This window comes from Leucopleurus acutus, assembly GCF_964270905.1.
Source record: "Leucopleurus acutus genome assembly, chromosome: 1".
NCBI lineage: Eukaryota > Metazoa > Chordata > Mammalia > Artiodactyla > Delphinidae > Leucopleurus > Leucopleurus acutus.
In genome coordinates, this window is record NC_139142.1 from 28328100 (window position 1) to 28343499 (window position 15400).

Below are 15400 nucleotides of genomic sequence, written 5' to 3' on the forward strand. Positions count from 1 at the left end.
ACTGAAAGCAGAAGTACCCACGCTCTGTGGGCTATGCAGCGTGCAGATTGGACTGTACAGGGACAGACGGGAGAGGAAGGCAGGGGCAGAGGCCCTCCTGCACGGTGGCTGCTGGTGCTCTTTTTGTCCTTGCACAGTGCTTGCACACTTGAGTGTAAACAGCCCTTCCAGGTTGCTAGCAGCTGCCTTTCCTTGCTGGCTTTGGGCAGAAGAGGTACCAAAAATAACCAGGCGGCCACTTCTACTTGTGGGACTTTCACTGTGGTGGCCTCGGGGCAGGCTTACTTGCTCCCTGCAGGCCCCGGTGCCTCTGGCATCCCTGTTCAGACTTTCTGTGACCACCGTCTCCCCAGCCTCCCTCAGGTGATGGCCTTTCCCTTTTACTGCTCTTAGAGGGAGCCCAGGAGGGTGGAGACTCCACTATGGGCTGGGAAGCTCTGCCAGGTTTTATCTGGGGACTCTTGTCCCGCCATGTCCCTGCAGGCCCTGCTGGCGCAGCTGAGTTCTGGGGAGGCCTGTGCTGAGTGTGCTCCTCCTGGGTCCCTAGGCCAGATGCCTGCAGAGCCCAGCACTGTTGCTGGGATTCCTAGTCCCCTTGTCCTGTTCCTGTCTGGTCAGCCCTGCTCTCAGCCGGCTGTGGAACTGGAAGAGGCCATTTCATTCCCTTCCAGGTGTTGAAGACTAATAATGAATGATCTGCCCCTGCCCAGCAAGGGGGAAATGAAATCACATTTATCGAGTTCTTACTTTGTGCCAGGCACTCCGTGTGTGTGTGTGTGTGTGTGTGTGTGTGTGTGTGTGTGTGTGTGTGTGTGTGTGTGTGTGTGTGTGTGTGTGTGTGTATATATATATATATATAAAACCCTCATTTAATCCCACAATAACTATGAGATGAAAATATTGTGCCTGTTTACTGGTAGGGAAACTGAGGCCCACAGAGAGGCAGGTGATTGGAGAAGCCAGGACACATCCTGTTTGACCCCAAAGCCCTGTCTTTTTACCAGGCAGCTCCCACACTTCTACTGGCTATTTTCATGTGCACAGGGAACAATGCTTTGACCCTAGGAATGAAGTGTTGATGGTAGGAATTCAGGCACCATTAGCTGGCTGATAGGGGAGATATTTTGGGCTGGGAAGGGTGGGGAAGACCCCTCTGAGGCCTCCCTCTCCAAACACTTTACAGGGTAGCGAGAAGCCCAGCCTGAGCCACGAGGCCCTGCTGTGCAGGGCGATAGGCACGTGGGGGTCCGCTGTGCGTGTGTGTTGGGGGGGATTGCTGGGGAGTCACTCGTGCATGAGAGGAGTGGAAAGGTTTAGTTTAGCCCTCCCAGAAACCTTGCAAGCATCTCCGTCTCCCCAAATATCCCAGCCTCCGTAGTCTGAGAACAGCTCTAGGACCATAGGCTGGAGTGGGTGGGATCTTGGGCCTCCCTTCCTGGCTGCTGGGTCTGACCCCAGGGCCCATCATGCCGGCTGGCTTGGCTCAGGTCCCAGAGAGCCTGGTTGGTGTGTACTCGGGGTTTGGGCTGGATGCTGTGCTGGTGCCTGGTGCCAAAGGCCTCTGGGTGTATTTCAGGAACAATAAAGAATAAATCAGCACAGGAGACGAGGGCCTGCAGCAGCTGCTCAGAGACTGGAGAAACGCAAGGAATGTGTGAGCATTTGGCCGAGGCCCTGGATCTTGACCAGGACCTGAGAAAGGCCGTGACACTGACTGGATGCCTGGACGAGGGGGGCAGGTGGCTGGCTCTCTGTGCCCACTCTGCAGCCCGTCTAGGAGGCCCTAGGCAGCCATGTTGAGAGCCGCCCCACCTCTGCTGGCAGCAAGGTTTTGTTCTTCTTGGTCACTAGCAAGTATTGGGGAGCCATATTATCCCCATTCTTATCCTCCAAACCAGCAGGATGACCCCCTGAAAAAACTCCCCTCCCCCTCTTCCCCCAGGCCATCAGGTAGGTCCTAGCTCCTTCTGGAGCTGGCCAGGCAGATGAGCCAGAGCTGATGAAGACACCACAACTAGACACTGCTCCTGCCCACCCCCCGCTTCCTTTCTCCTGAGAAGAGGCAGCGGAGCCAGGTCTGAGGGAGTGCTGAGTGTGAGAACATCCTCTGGGAGGCCCTGAACACAGCTCTACCCAAGTAATGAGCCGTGTGTTCTTGGGCAAATCATGTTACCTCTCAGGGCTTCGGGCCCATCAGCCACGAAACTGAGATTTGGACCAGTGATCTTTGGAGTGGGTGGGCACTATCTGTCTCCCTTCTTTAGGATGTGCAATGAACAACCTTTATTCAGTAGTTTCATTTCTTGAGAGGAAACCCTCCTGAGAGCCCCATGCAGAGAGGTAGCTTGTCATGCTGGGACTGATGCTCAGTGCCCTGGGTGGGGGCATTGGCACTAGTAGGAACCCAAGCGTGGACTGACTTGACCCAGATTTCAGTGTGCCAGGGGAAGGGGCAGGAACCTGGGCCCCATGGGGATTTGGGGCGAGTCACCGCTTTATTTTTAAAGAGCTGTTGGCCAACTGTGGGTGTGGGGTTGGAGAGTGTGGGAGGGATGTGGCTTCCTCTTGAACTGAAGATGTTGAGCTTCACAGGTTGGCCCAGTGGTGGTAATCACCAGGAGCATCTTCATTTTCAAAGCCACTCGCCTCCCAGGCCCCCCTCACTCACCTTTCCTGACCAGCCACGCTTCCAGGACATGACTGGTTTTCAGGCCAGCTGAAGCTGCTCTTCAGGGAGATGTGAACAGCCCAGAGCCTGCTGCCATCCATCCCAAATAGCCTGATGTGTACCCAAGCAGGAGGCTGAGCCTGAGGCCCTGCAGAAAACGCTCTGGGTTCCAGTCCTGGCATTGCCTCTATACTCCTGTGACCTCAGATCTTCAGGTGCCTCGTTGAGAAACGGGAGTGTAATGATACCTGCCTTGCCGTGAGGATTAAACGGGATCATGTGTGTAGCGTGCCCAGCACCATGCTTGGCACATAGTAGTGCCCCCAAGAAATGTTAGAGGTGGAGATGATGGTGAAGTAGAAGCCTTCCATTTGTGACGTCGAGGTTTCACTTTGGCTCCAAGCCCTGCCCAGTGTCTTGCCAAAAGGTGGGGCCTCCTAAATGGAGGCATGAAGCGTTGTTATTGGTGTCCTTGCTTCTGGGCCTTGATTCTTGCTCCTGTCTGTGTATTTGCAGGCAAGTTTCTTTCCTTCTCTGGGCTGCTTTGTGGAACAAGGAATTGGATTGAGTGAGATGCAGCATCCCTTGATATTTGGAATCTGTTCAGCTTCCGCAGCTATGCCCTGCTTTGGTGGCTGGCTCTGAAGAGAGGCACAAGCCACCTTTCTCCATGTGTTGTGGAGGCTCTTATTCCATAGGGTGATCCTGCTGACTGCAGCTCCCAGCTCACGCCTGCAGTCCTCCCACCTCAAAGCCCTATGGGCTGTCCTAGCTTCCAGGGGGTCTTACAGATGTTCACGGTCTCGAGGGGAGACTGTTTCTGCAGGCTGGGGCTGGGATTATTTCTTGGGAGGGAGTGTTATATACTATGCTCTACTTGGAAATGGCCCCAGGAAAAGCAGCAGTTCTGGGAGGGAGCATGAGAAAGGGGAGGATCCACAGCTGGCTTTGTGGGGTTCTCATGTATAGCATTCCTTCTGAAGCCCACAACAAGTGTAGATTTGGGATTTTTCTGGAAGGATGATGGAAAGACCAAGGACTTTAAAGGCAGACAACAAGATTTTGAATCTTGCTTCTGCCACCTTAATAACAGAGCCTCAGTTTCCCTCTGTAGAATGGGGACAATGAGATGCCTGGGTGGGAAGTTTGTATGCGTGGATTAGGGTATGTCAGGTACCTGGCGTGGGGAAAGTGCTCTGTATATGTTAGCTTCCTTCTTTTGGGAAGGATCTGCCTTTTGGACATTCTGTAGACTGGCTGGGGAAGTGAAGATGTTTGCTTGTGGCCGTCTTCCCAGGGAGAAGTAGGGCTGAATAACAAGCTGTTACAGCCCTAAAGGGCTCTCCCTCCCCAGCTGTTTTGATTCCGGGATCAAGATTGGGGTCAGGTTCAGTATGTGTCTGGTGTGGAGCTACCCAGGCATTTGCAAAAATCTGAGATCTGCAGCTTCCTAGGGCTGTGCAGAAGGTGTGGAGAATATGGTCTGAGTAAGGAAGGAGTGGCCTTTCTGAGCTGAGAACTTGACAAGTTACTTCTAACTTTCATTTCCTGTAAATTCCCCAAATTTCCTGCTATTTTTGATTCTAATTTTATCTCATTTTGATTGGAGAACATACTTTGTATGATTTCAACCCTTTCAAATTTATTGAGACTTGTTTTATGGCCTAATTTATGATCTATCCTGGAGAATATTCTGTGTACCCTTGAGAAGAATGCATATTCTGCTGTTGTTGAGTGGAAGGTTCTATGGATATCTGTTAGGTCTATTTGCTTTATAGTGTTCAAGTCTTCTGCTTCCTTGTTGATCTTCTGTTTAGTTGTTCTATCCATTCTTGAAAGTGAAGGTTCCAACTCTTATTGTTGAATTGTCTATTTTCCCCTTCAATTCTGACAGTTTTTGCTTCATATATTTTGGGGGCTCTGTTGTTAGGTGCAAATACATTTATAATTGTAATATCCTCTTAATGGGTAGACACATTTGTCATTATAAAGTGTCCTTCTTTGTCTCTAATAAGAGTTTTTGTCTTAAAGTCTATTTTGTCTAATATTAGCATAGCCATTCCCAGCTCTCTTTTGGTTACTGTTAGCATGGTATATCTTTTTCCATCCTCTTACTTTCAGCCTATTAGTGTCTTTAAATCTAAAGTGTGTGTCTCTTGTTAACAGTTGGATCATGGTTTTTGTTTTGTTTTGTTTTGTTTTTTTGCGGTACGCGGGCCTCTCACTGTTGTGGCCTCTCCCGTTGCGGAGCACGGGCTGCGGACGCGCAGGCTCAGCGGCCATGGCTCACGGGCCCAGCCGCTCTGCGGCATGTGGGATCTTCCCGGACCGGGACACGAACCCGTGTCCCCTGCATCGGCAGGCAGACTCTCAACCACTGCGCCACCATGGATCATGGTTTTTTTTAAACCCATTTTCCCAAACTCTGCCTTTTAATTGGGGTGTTAATCTATTTACATTTAAAGTAATTATTAAAAAGGTTGGATTTATGTCTGCCATTTTTGCTATTTGCTTTCTGTCTAATATCTTTTTTTGTTCCTCTGTTACTCCGTTACTGTCTTCTTTTGTGTTAAATAGATACTTTTGGGTATACCATTCCAGAGCTGTAAAATGGGACAAAGAAGAGTGAGGGTTAAATAAGACATTGCCAGCAATGCACTCAGCACTGTGTTTGGCAGATAGTAGAAGCTCAGTAAACATGGGCACTCACTTGGGCCTTGGGCACTCTAAGAGCCATGGTCAGCCCTAGGGCTCATGGGACCCCTCATGCCTCCTGTGCAGGACACGACACCCTGGCAGGTGGCTCCTAGGGGAGTGAGGAGCAGTGGGTCCTTGGAAACTGCACTGTGCCAGGCCCTGACCCTCTAGCCGTTCCTCTGCTCCAGCCCCCGGGCGCCACCTGGGCTGCTTATGAAGCATTGTGGATTTCCCACCTTGATTTCCTCCCCGTTCCCAGACCCATGAACTAATAATCTCTCAGGGTAGGTTTGAGAACCACTGCTCAACACTGACAGGCAGCAGAGTGTGATGGAGACTTGGTTTGGACTTGGTAGGCTTGGATTCGAATCCTGGCTCCTCACAAAGGACCCCCGGCTGTGACCTGGAACAAGTTACTTTTCAGAGCCAGCGTTTCCTCGTTTCTCAGATGGGGATAAGCGGTTATACAAGCGAGCAATACTCACACACATTGGACACATGGGCAGTGCTGGTGGCTACTGTTGATTGTGGCAGTTGCTCATTACAAAGGTGATTCCTGGACACAGGGCTTCTCCACCCCCCACCCCAACCCCTGGCTCCCAAATTCCTCAAAGGCAGAAACCATTGAGTGGCGGTTCCTGGACCAGACACCAGATTACCTGACAACCAGTTCACTGCCCTCTCCATTGGGCCACACTGCCTCCAGGCCCTGCTTCTCCCAGCCTTGCTGCGGAAACAGAAGGGAATTGCAGAAGCCTTGTGAGCTAGTGGTTAATAGGGAGTAAGAGCACGAAGATTCAGAAAGGGTGAGAGCAGTATGTGCCAGAGGGCTGCCTGGAAGAGGGAGGCTTTGAGGGAGGCAGGTTGTCAGTGGAGGCAGGGCTTCCAGGCAGAGGTGACAGCTCCAGCAAAGGCTCAAAGCCGGGGAACTCTCCCCAGGGTCACTTATTCCCTGTGTGTATCTCGAGCCCCAGGACAGGCCACCTTGCGTTATAATCAGTGTGTGTTTCTGTTTTCTCCCCCATTGGACTGGGGTCTCTGTGTGGGTAGGGACTGTACCTCGTCTCCTGTGTCTCCCCAGAGCCTGGCTTACAGCCAGTGCTCAGCAAATGCTTGTTGAGTGGATGAAGGGGCAGTGGGCAGACCTGCAGGGCTACAGAGGGTGTGTGTTTGTGGGAGGGCACAGTAAGCAGGGCAGGGCCATGTTAAGGGAGGTCCCTGTGAATGGCCTTCTCTGTATGTTGGTCTGGGACAGAGTCTGGCACTGGGCCTCAGGCACAGACTCCAGGGAGCCCTGCCCTAGACCTGCCATTGAGCCAGGCCCTTCCAGAAGGGGAGGGGGGAGCTGGAGCAGCCTCCGGTGGCGTGAGCCCTGTAGGGCATAGAGAGGGTTGTGAGGCCCTCATGAAGCCCGCTCCAGAGGCTCGGTCACTGCAGGGCTGGCTGCAGGGACACTTGCTTTGTCTCTTCTGGACAGAGCCTAATCCTGCCAGCTTCCATTTTACCCCCTGGGAGTCCCGAGTCCTGTAGAAGGGGGTTTCCTGAGCTGCCTGTGATCCTTTGTGGCCCTTGTCTAGGAGGGAGGCAGCCAGCGCCCCCACCCCCACCCCCACCCCCGAGTATGGGCGGAAGCTGGGCCTGGAGGCTCAGTCCTTTCCTGGCTCTGCCTACGTACGACTCAATGTTTTCTCTCTGCCTCAGCTTCCCTCCTATAAAACGGACCTGGCTATCCTGACTTTTATGGACATCCTGGGGGTGTTTGTGGGGTAGTGGGGGAGGAGATGATAAAGGTAGATGCCTGAATGAAGCCCTGGGGGGTGCATAATAAGGCAAAGGATTTCCTCTTACCTGTATCCCTTTAAAAGCATCTCAGTGTTGGCATTTTTACAGTCGAAGCTCAAACTTCAGGCAGCTCGAACCCTGGCCAAGCCTCTGAGCCTGTCCAGCTCGATGGCTGAGCCCCTGGGACTCATGCCCTGGCCTCTAAGGGCTGAAGTTCAGTCTGGAGAAGTGATAATCCAGGGACTGTCTCTGGACTGGGAACGGGCACAACACGGGGCCTGCTCTCTCACGTCCCCAGGGGAAGTGACACTTGTGGGAGGCAGGTCCTCATCTCTGTGGCTGGCGTCTCCTTCCTTATTGGTTTTACATACCCCTTGAGAACAGGACTTGTATGTCCAGTGGCTTGGAGAAATGGGGCCCTGCAGCCTGGGTGTGAGCTCCCAGTTAGAGGGGGTGCACACAGCATTGAGATCATCGCACTATGCCCAGAGGCAAGGTCTACCTAGGGCTTGGGCAACTCTAGCTGGCCCAAGATGGCAATTTCAGGCCACTCGCCCAGTCTGGCTGTAGCCAAAGGCCCCAGAGTATTTGAGAGAGAGCTTTTCAGGATGTGAGTCTGGACTGGAGGGCCAGCTGGGGCCATGCAGGGCTCCTCTAGGGAGGGCCCCTCATCACTGCCCCGGGCATCCTAGCCAGATACCTTGGTGTCTTCAGGCTTAGCCCAGCCATGTCAGAGCATGAGATAAACAGATCCACAGGCTCATGTCCCTGGCCTTGGTCTAGGCAGGAGTGGGAAGCCTTGAGGGAAGAAGAATGGGACAGGGGGCAACAGTGGGGCTGGCTCTTTGTCAGTTGTCCTGCATGTAGTGTGGGGCATTGAGTGACAGTCAAGGGGCAAGTGGCTTACGGGCCTGCAGGTAGAGAAGGATTTGTGTTCAGCTTAGTTGGATAGGACCTGGGGCCACTGATGGGATGGGATGGGGTGGGGTTAGGCGGCTGGGCCTCTTCACTTCATCTCAGCATGATGTGCTCAGGAGCTCTGATGTGCATCAGGGAGAGAGATCAGAAGTCAGGGCTGGGCAGGAGCCCACGGTGGATACACTGGCCGTGAGCAGTGGCTCTGACTCACCTTGGGTGCAGTCTTGAATGAGCAGCCTAAGAGGCAGGTAAGCCAAGTGCCAAGGTACAATGATCTGCAGACTCTGCCCCCTGGAGTTTGCTGTCTGCTGGGGACTAAGAAATAGGCACCCGGAATTCAGCGTGCTGAGTCCAGTCATGGGGTTTAGGAGGTATCATGGGCTCAGAGTATAGTACCTGGCTCAGACTTGGGATGAGGGCAGACTTCCCAGAGGAAGCAGTGTCTGAAACCTGAAAGGTGAGTAGGACTTGGTCAGATGAAAAGGTTGGGAATGTGTGCTAGGCAGAGGAACTGCCTGGGCACAGACCTGGAGGCAAAGCAGCAACAGCACTGAGTGATGGCTCCAGCGTGGAGTGTTGAGAGAAGTGGCAGGAGCCCAAGTCTGCAGGGACCTGTGGGCTGGATAAGGAGTTTAGACTTTGTCCTAAGACAGCCTCTTTGGTGCTCAGTGAGCTGGCTGGCCTAGAGATTCGGGGCTTTGTTGGGTGCCATATTAAAGTCTGTTTGCCTCGGGTTGGAGATGCATGAGCTGTGACTCCCCCTCTTCCTAGTGCTGAGTTTGCGGGGCCAGGGGTGGCCCAGGTAAGAGCAGGAGCTCGGAGCATTAGCTAGCCTCCCAGGGTCGGGGTGTCCTTCAGTTGGCTCTCAGCCCCAGGTCAGAGCTGAGGCCCCATGGCCGCCGGGACCAAGCTGGGCACCCCTTTCCTGGCCTGCGTAACCTTGACTCGCAACAGTCTTGTCTCTTGGATGGCCGCATTGAGTGCCCCAAGCTTGTGAGTGGCCCTGGTCCCCTCAGTGGTCATGCATGGCCTGGCCCCATTGCCCTGTGGTGAGGGCTCACTGGACTCCCCCAGCCAATGTCACGCATGCGGTTGGGGTGCTTATGGCACGTGGGGAGCAGTACGTGTTCTGGTTGCTGTCCTTGGAGGGCGTGGTGTCACCACAAGCATAGAACACCCAACAGCCTTTTCAATACCTTCCCTCATGTGTGTGCAGAATACATGTGGTTTCAGCACTGTTTTCTTTACTTATTGCACGTTGCTTCTTCGGTAGAGAGAAAGTGTTTCTCACCATAGATGCTCCTGAAAGCCCCAGAGGTCCCTGGCTGTTGAGATCAGATGCTGGCTATGTCTTCTGCCCAGGGCTGTCTGTGGTGTGGTCAGGGACTGGTTGCAGCAGCGAGGCTCCCAGAGGAAGGGAAGAGTGAATAGAGCCTTGACAGTCAGACTGATAAGAGTGGGTGTGAGTGTCTGGGGCCCCATGATGTCTGTGGATTTCCTTTTGCAGTGTTTCTGCATCCGTTGTCAGAGGCCCTGCAGCTGGTCCCAAGGGTGAGCTGCCTGCAGGAGTTCCTCATTACACCCTCTTCCCTGCAACTTCAGGGAGTTGGCCCATCTGTTGGGAGCCTTCAGAAAGGACGGCTTGCTTCCTCTTCCTCATTGTGAGGAAGACCAGGCAGACTTCCACCTGAGGGACAGAGGAGGGCTGGGGCAGAAGAAATGGGAGGAGGTGGCTCAGTCCTGGCCAGACTCGCAGGCTGTGAGGTATGAGTGGCATATGAGAGCTGGCAGCCCCACCTGCAGCCACCAGAACTGAGGCAGGGGTGGGCTTGCAGGGGCTGGAGGGTCCAGGTCTGGAGAATGAGGCGGAAGTGACCAGTGCAGTCTCAGGCCTCCCTGCCAGTGGACCTCCCACACCTGCTGGCGCCTCTGTGAGGCGGCCCCCCTTCCCTTCCCTCCCTTCCTGTAGGTCTGAGGGTCTCAGCTGTACCGGCGCAGAATAGGAGAGGGTTACCTGCCTACAGTTCAGGTGCGGGGAAGGGGCTTCCTAGCGCCAGTGAGGAGGGAGATCCGTGTTGGGAAAATCCTTGCTCTGAGACTGTTGAGAGCATGCTGTGGGAGGGAGGTGTGCAGAAAGGGCCTGGTGTCTTAGCGGCATGTCTTAGGGACAGGGAATAAGAGCTTGGTCTTGGAGTCAGACGGACCTAAATTCAAGCCCTGGCTCTGCAATGTAGTTACCGTGTGACCACTGGCAATTTTTTTCAGCCCTTTAGAGCTTGTCTAGCTCACCTGTAAAATGGAGGTTAAAATAACACTGCTTCATGCTGCTTTATAAAGCTGTTGTGGGAATTAAACATGCACAAAAAAAAAAAAAAACATGCACAGAGTACTTAGGATCTGCCTGGCACAGGTGCATTGTTGTTGATTATTACAACTACTAGCTGTTACTACTACTGCTACATACCCTACTGCATACCCTGCTGCCTTGGTGTGTCCCCTCCCCTCCCACCTCCCAGGCCTCTTCCACTCTCCCCCCGCCCTCCCCGCAACAGCCCAGATAATGATCTTTCTTCTTCAAGGGTCCCAGGTCCGGGTGTCTGTGCTCTTAGCATTGTTAGCAGCCTTCCAACGGGGATGACAGGGAGGCCGCTGCAGAAGCTTCAGCCTCCCCAGAACTGGCCCCCTTGATTTCTTCTAAAGAAGTCCCTGGCCCAGCTTTGGAAACCTACTGTGGTGTCAGGAGTGAAGGGCCCCCTCGATGTGTAGGGTGGGGGGTGAGAGGCAGAGCAGACCTGACCAAGCAGCTGCAGGCCAGCCAGTGTGGACTGGGGCAGGAGCAGCCCTGCCTTGGATCCCCTTTCACAGACTCCGCCCCCATCTCCCCAACCCCAAGTGTGCAGTCGCCTTCCCCTAGGCGCTGAGCGGCCATCCCCGCGCCTGGTACCCTCCATCAGGCACGCACGCGCACGTGCACTCAGACCGATCTGCCACGTGTGCCTTCCCCTCCTCCAAGCCCCAAGCCTGTGCTGTGGCTCACCAGGCAACAGGGCTGCGATGGGGGGGTGCCTGTACTGCCGGGGGGGGGGGGAGGCTCCCAGTTCCCTGGAGGCACGTGGACCTGCCAACTCCCCCCCCCCGCCCCCCCACAGCACGTTCTTCCTTCCTCTGTCTTGCTTCTGCAGACACACACGTACTTGTAGTTGGTTCATTCTGATTGGAGAGGCAGAGCCGGACTCTTATAGCCGGGACGGCCCCACCCTGCAGCTTCACGATGGCGCCCAGGGTTGTTTTCAGTCTGGGGGCTGGCTTTTGGGTCTCTGCTCTGTGTTGGGTTGGCTGTCAGGAAATGAGAGTTTAAAAGCAAGAGAAAGGGGTTTGTTCAGAAGGCGGTTTCTGTGGCCTCAGCACTCGCTACTTGTCCGAATCCTCCCCCGGTGGCGGGGCCTGGGTGACTTGGATGCCCTCCTAGTTTCCCCCTCCCCCAGCTTCCATATGCGAGACAAAGGGGGTGCGAGCACGGAGAGTCGCTCTCACTCACAGCAGGGCCGGGAGCTGAGGAAGGAAATGGAGGAGGAAGTTCCTCCCCTTCTGGGTGCTGGGTGAAAGTGAAAGGCAGCAGGGGGTTGGAGTGAGTCAAGGCAGCCGCGGGAGGGGAAGGGCTGGGGAGCTGCGGAAGCGTGCGGAGGAGCGATAGCACGGCCGCCTCCCTGGGGCCAGGGGCATCGCCGGGTGTAGCCAGGGCTTCATACCAGAGCCTGCCCGGCATGCCCAGCCAGCCCTCCTCTGCGCCTCTCGGCTGGTTTCCTGGGAACTCGCGGGGCTGCTAACGATGACCTGGGGCATCTAGGTTCTGACGTCTGAGGTCAGCCTGGACCTTCAGATTTATTCGCGGGGGCTTCCTGAGCTCCCCTCCTCTGCTAGACGGACTGGCTCAGGATCAGAATCTTAGCATGGGGAAGAGGTGGGCCATGTAGAGCCCACCCTCACCAACTTCCCAGAGAGGCAAACAAACAAAAGACAAAACCAACCCTCTCTGAAGAAAGAAAAAGTCTTTGAAAATACACGCAAGGTATAGGTGTAAGTTATAACTTGCATGTAAGTAATAAAAACCCAGTAAATTATAAAGTACTGGACTCAGTTCCTCTGTAGCAGGATAAATAGAGTAATCTTTTTTTTTTTTTTAATCAAGTTAGAAAACAAACACAGGAACACTGTGAGCACTTTAGTCACACCATGTCATGGAGAAACCTTCTGGACCTAAGTTCTAGAAATCTGCACCCCCCTCAGTATCGTAGCTATATTCTTCCTTTGCTCAAGATGCCAGGAGCTCTTTGGCAGTGGAGGAGGATGGGTGGGGACTGCTGACCAGCTACCAGGCCAGATCCTGTCTCCAGTCAGCCCAGGTTGCAAAACAGGTTTCTATTCCATGCTCGGTTGGGGAACACTAGCAGCCACAGTTCCACCCAGCAGCTCCTCCCAGGGGTGGGGTTAGGACTGCACACACGCTTCAGGGCCTCACCTACGTGCCTCAGTGTAAAGGACGTGGACCCAGGACTCTGCAAGGGCCTGGTGGACCTCCCGACCCATGGGCTGCACAGTTGGGAATGACTAATGTTTTCTCCATTTCCTGTCTGAGAGGTGCATGGAGTGTCAGAGGAGGCATTGGCTGAAAACACTCCTGCGGGGTCTACTGGGGAGGCCACTGCCTGGACAGATGGGAGAGGACCTGCTTGGCTGCCCAGTAGGCTGGGGCCTGGCTTCAGACGAGTAGGGAACCCAGCATGGCCTTTGTTACCCCTTATCCCAGCTTGACTGCAGGGGCTCAGGCTGGATCTCAGCCCCATGTGCCCCCTCGGCGGGTGCTTTTGTGCATTGCGCAAGTTACACAACCAAACGCAGCAGTCCTGGACACTAACCAGGAGGGCGAGGTGGTGGGACAAGGGAGAGTCCCAGAGCACCCTGGGGGATGTTGCCGCCTTCTGGTAGCTCCCCCAAGGTCCTGGCTCCTGCTTCACCGATGTTGCTCTGTGACCTTGGGCTTGTCCCCAGGAGGCAGTGGAACTGTAGGACCCTTGAGACCCTGCCCTCACACTTGTGCTGCCCTCTGGGGCATCCTGGGAGGCTGTGGCTGACACTATTACTGTTCTTCTGTCTGCAGGCTCCAGGGCCCTGTGGAGCATCATGAACTGGGAACAGTAGAGGAGCCTGAGAGCCTCTCTGCAAAAAGGAAGGAAGCGCCAGCAGTTCTTTCTCCCCGTGCCCGACCGCATCATCCAGCGTTTCCTCTGCCCCTTCTGGCTGCTGGACTAGGGCCAAGCTTCCAGCAGGACCATCCCCCAGGGGATGGGCGACTGGTGAAGTAGGTCTCACTGCCGGGGCCCAGTTGGCCACACCATGAACCTCCAGGCCCAGCCCAAGGCTCAGAACAAGCGGAAGCGTTGCCTCTTTGGGGACCAGGAACCAGCTCCCAAGGAGCAGCTCCAACCCCTGCAAGCACCACAGCAGCCCCCGGCCCCTCCACCGTCCAGAGTGAAGGAGGAGCCTTACTTTGCGCACGAGGGTCCGGCAGGGGCTGCCCCCGCCTCCCAGCCTGTGGAACTGCCGCCTTCCAACAGCCTGGCCCTGCTGAACTCCGTGGTGTATGGGTCTGAGCGAACCATGTTGTCTCAGCAGGTGGGCTCGGTCAAGTGGCCCAACTCTGTGATGGCTCCAGGGCGGGGCCCGGAGCGTGGAGGGGTTGGGGGTGTCAGTGACAGCGGCTGGCAGCAGCAGCCGGGCCAGCCTCCGCCCCACTCGACATGGAATCGCCACAGCCTCCCCCTTTACAGTGGACCCAAGGGAAGCCCTCATCCTGGCATGGGGGTCTCCACCTACTATAACCACCCTGAGCCACTGAAGCGGGAGAAAGCAGGGGGGCCACAGCTGGACCGCTTTGGGAACGCTGTGCGGCCGATGGTGCCACAGAAGGTGCAGCTGGAGGTTGGGCGGCCCCAGGCACCCCTGAACTCTTTCCATGTGGCCAAGAAGCCGCCGAACCAGACGCTGCCCCTGCAGCCCTTCCAGCTGGCGTTCGGCCACCAGGTGAACCGGCAGGTCTTCCGGCAGGGCCCATCGCCGCCCAACCCCGTCGCCGCCTTCCCACCGCAGAAGCAGCAGCAGCAGCAGCAGGCGGCCCTGCCCCAGATGCAGCTCTTTGAGAACTTCTACCCCATGCAGCAGCCGCCCTCTCAGCAGCCCCAGGACTTTGGCCTGCAGCCGGCCGGGCCGCTGAGTCAGTCCCACCTGGCTCACCACAGCCTGGCACCCTACCCCTTCCCCCCAAACCCTGACATGAACCCAGAACTGCGCAAGGCCCTCCTGCAGGAGTCAGCCCCGCAGCCTGTGCTACCTCAGGCCCAGATCGCCTTTCCCCGCCGTTCCCGCCGCCTCTCTAAGGAGGGCGTCCTGCCTTCCACCACCCTGGATGGGGCTGGCACCCAACCTGGGCAGGATCCCGCCAGCAACCTGTTCCTGCACCACTGGCCCCTGCAGCAGCCGCCGCCCGGCCCCCTGGGGCAGCCCCATCCTGAAGCTCTGGGATTCCCGCTGGAGCTGAGGGAGTCGCAGTTGCTGTCGGACGGGGAGAGACTGGCACCCAATGGCCGGGAGCGGGAGGCTCCTGCCATGGGCAGCGAGGAGGGCACGCGGGCTGTGGGCACAGGGGACTGTGGGCAGGTGCTACGGGGTGGGGTGATCCAGAGCACTCGACGGAGGCGCCGGGCGTCCCAGGAGGCCAATTTGCTGACCCTGGCCCAGAAGGCAGTGGAGCTGGCCTCACTGCAGAACACAAAGGTGAGAGCGGCATGGGCTGGGGACAGACCTGGCAGAGGGCAGGGCGAGCTGTGTCTGGGGCCAGGGAAGAGCAAGTGACTCCAGGGTCACAAGGGCAGTTTTCTCCCTTCATTGAAGGAAATGAAAGAACCCATCCATTTCAGGGAGTTCTGAACTCTCTGCATGCAAAGAATCTCTAAGTAGGTGTATCCATACCTGAAGGGTAGATGGGTTTTATACACACGCAGGGTTGCAGGCAGGAAAATGCAATACACCATCGTGGGTTGCCTTCTTCATTTGGGACTTGCCGGGTTGGAAGTAGAGGTGAAACCATTTCCAGATCCAGTGTGCTAAAAGACAGGAATGTGGTAGTGGTTACACAGGTGGTTATACTTGTCAAAATACATCAAACTATAATTAAAAATAGGTGCATTCTGTTGTGTGTAAATTATACAGCAATAAAGTTGATTGGAAAGAAAAGACAATCTAAATGGGGAAGAAGAATGAATAGAATTTGAGCACCTG

At 55.3% G+C, this 15400-nt stretch overlaps 1 protein-coding gene across 1 annotated transcript in view; it reads left to right on the top strand.

Annotated features, from left to right (window-relative positions):
• Positions 1-15400, top strand: part of MIDEAS (mitotic deacetylase associated SANT domain protein) — a 64602-nt gene that overhangs the window by 30872 nt on the left and 18330 nt on the right. Inside the window, exon 2 of the mRNA XM_082863657.1 lies at positions 13224-14896. Within this exon, the coding sequence (XP_082719783.1) occupies positions 13460-14896 (1437 nt within the window). The 5' untranslated portion in view covers positions 13224-13459. The remainder of the gene's footprint in view (positions 1-13223; positions 14897-15400) is intronic.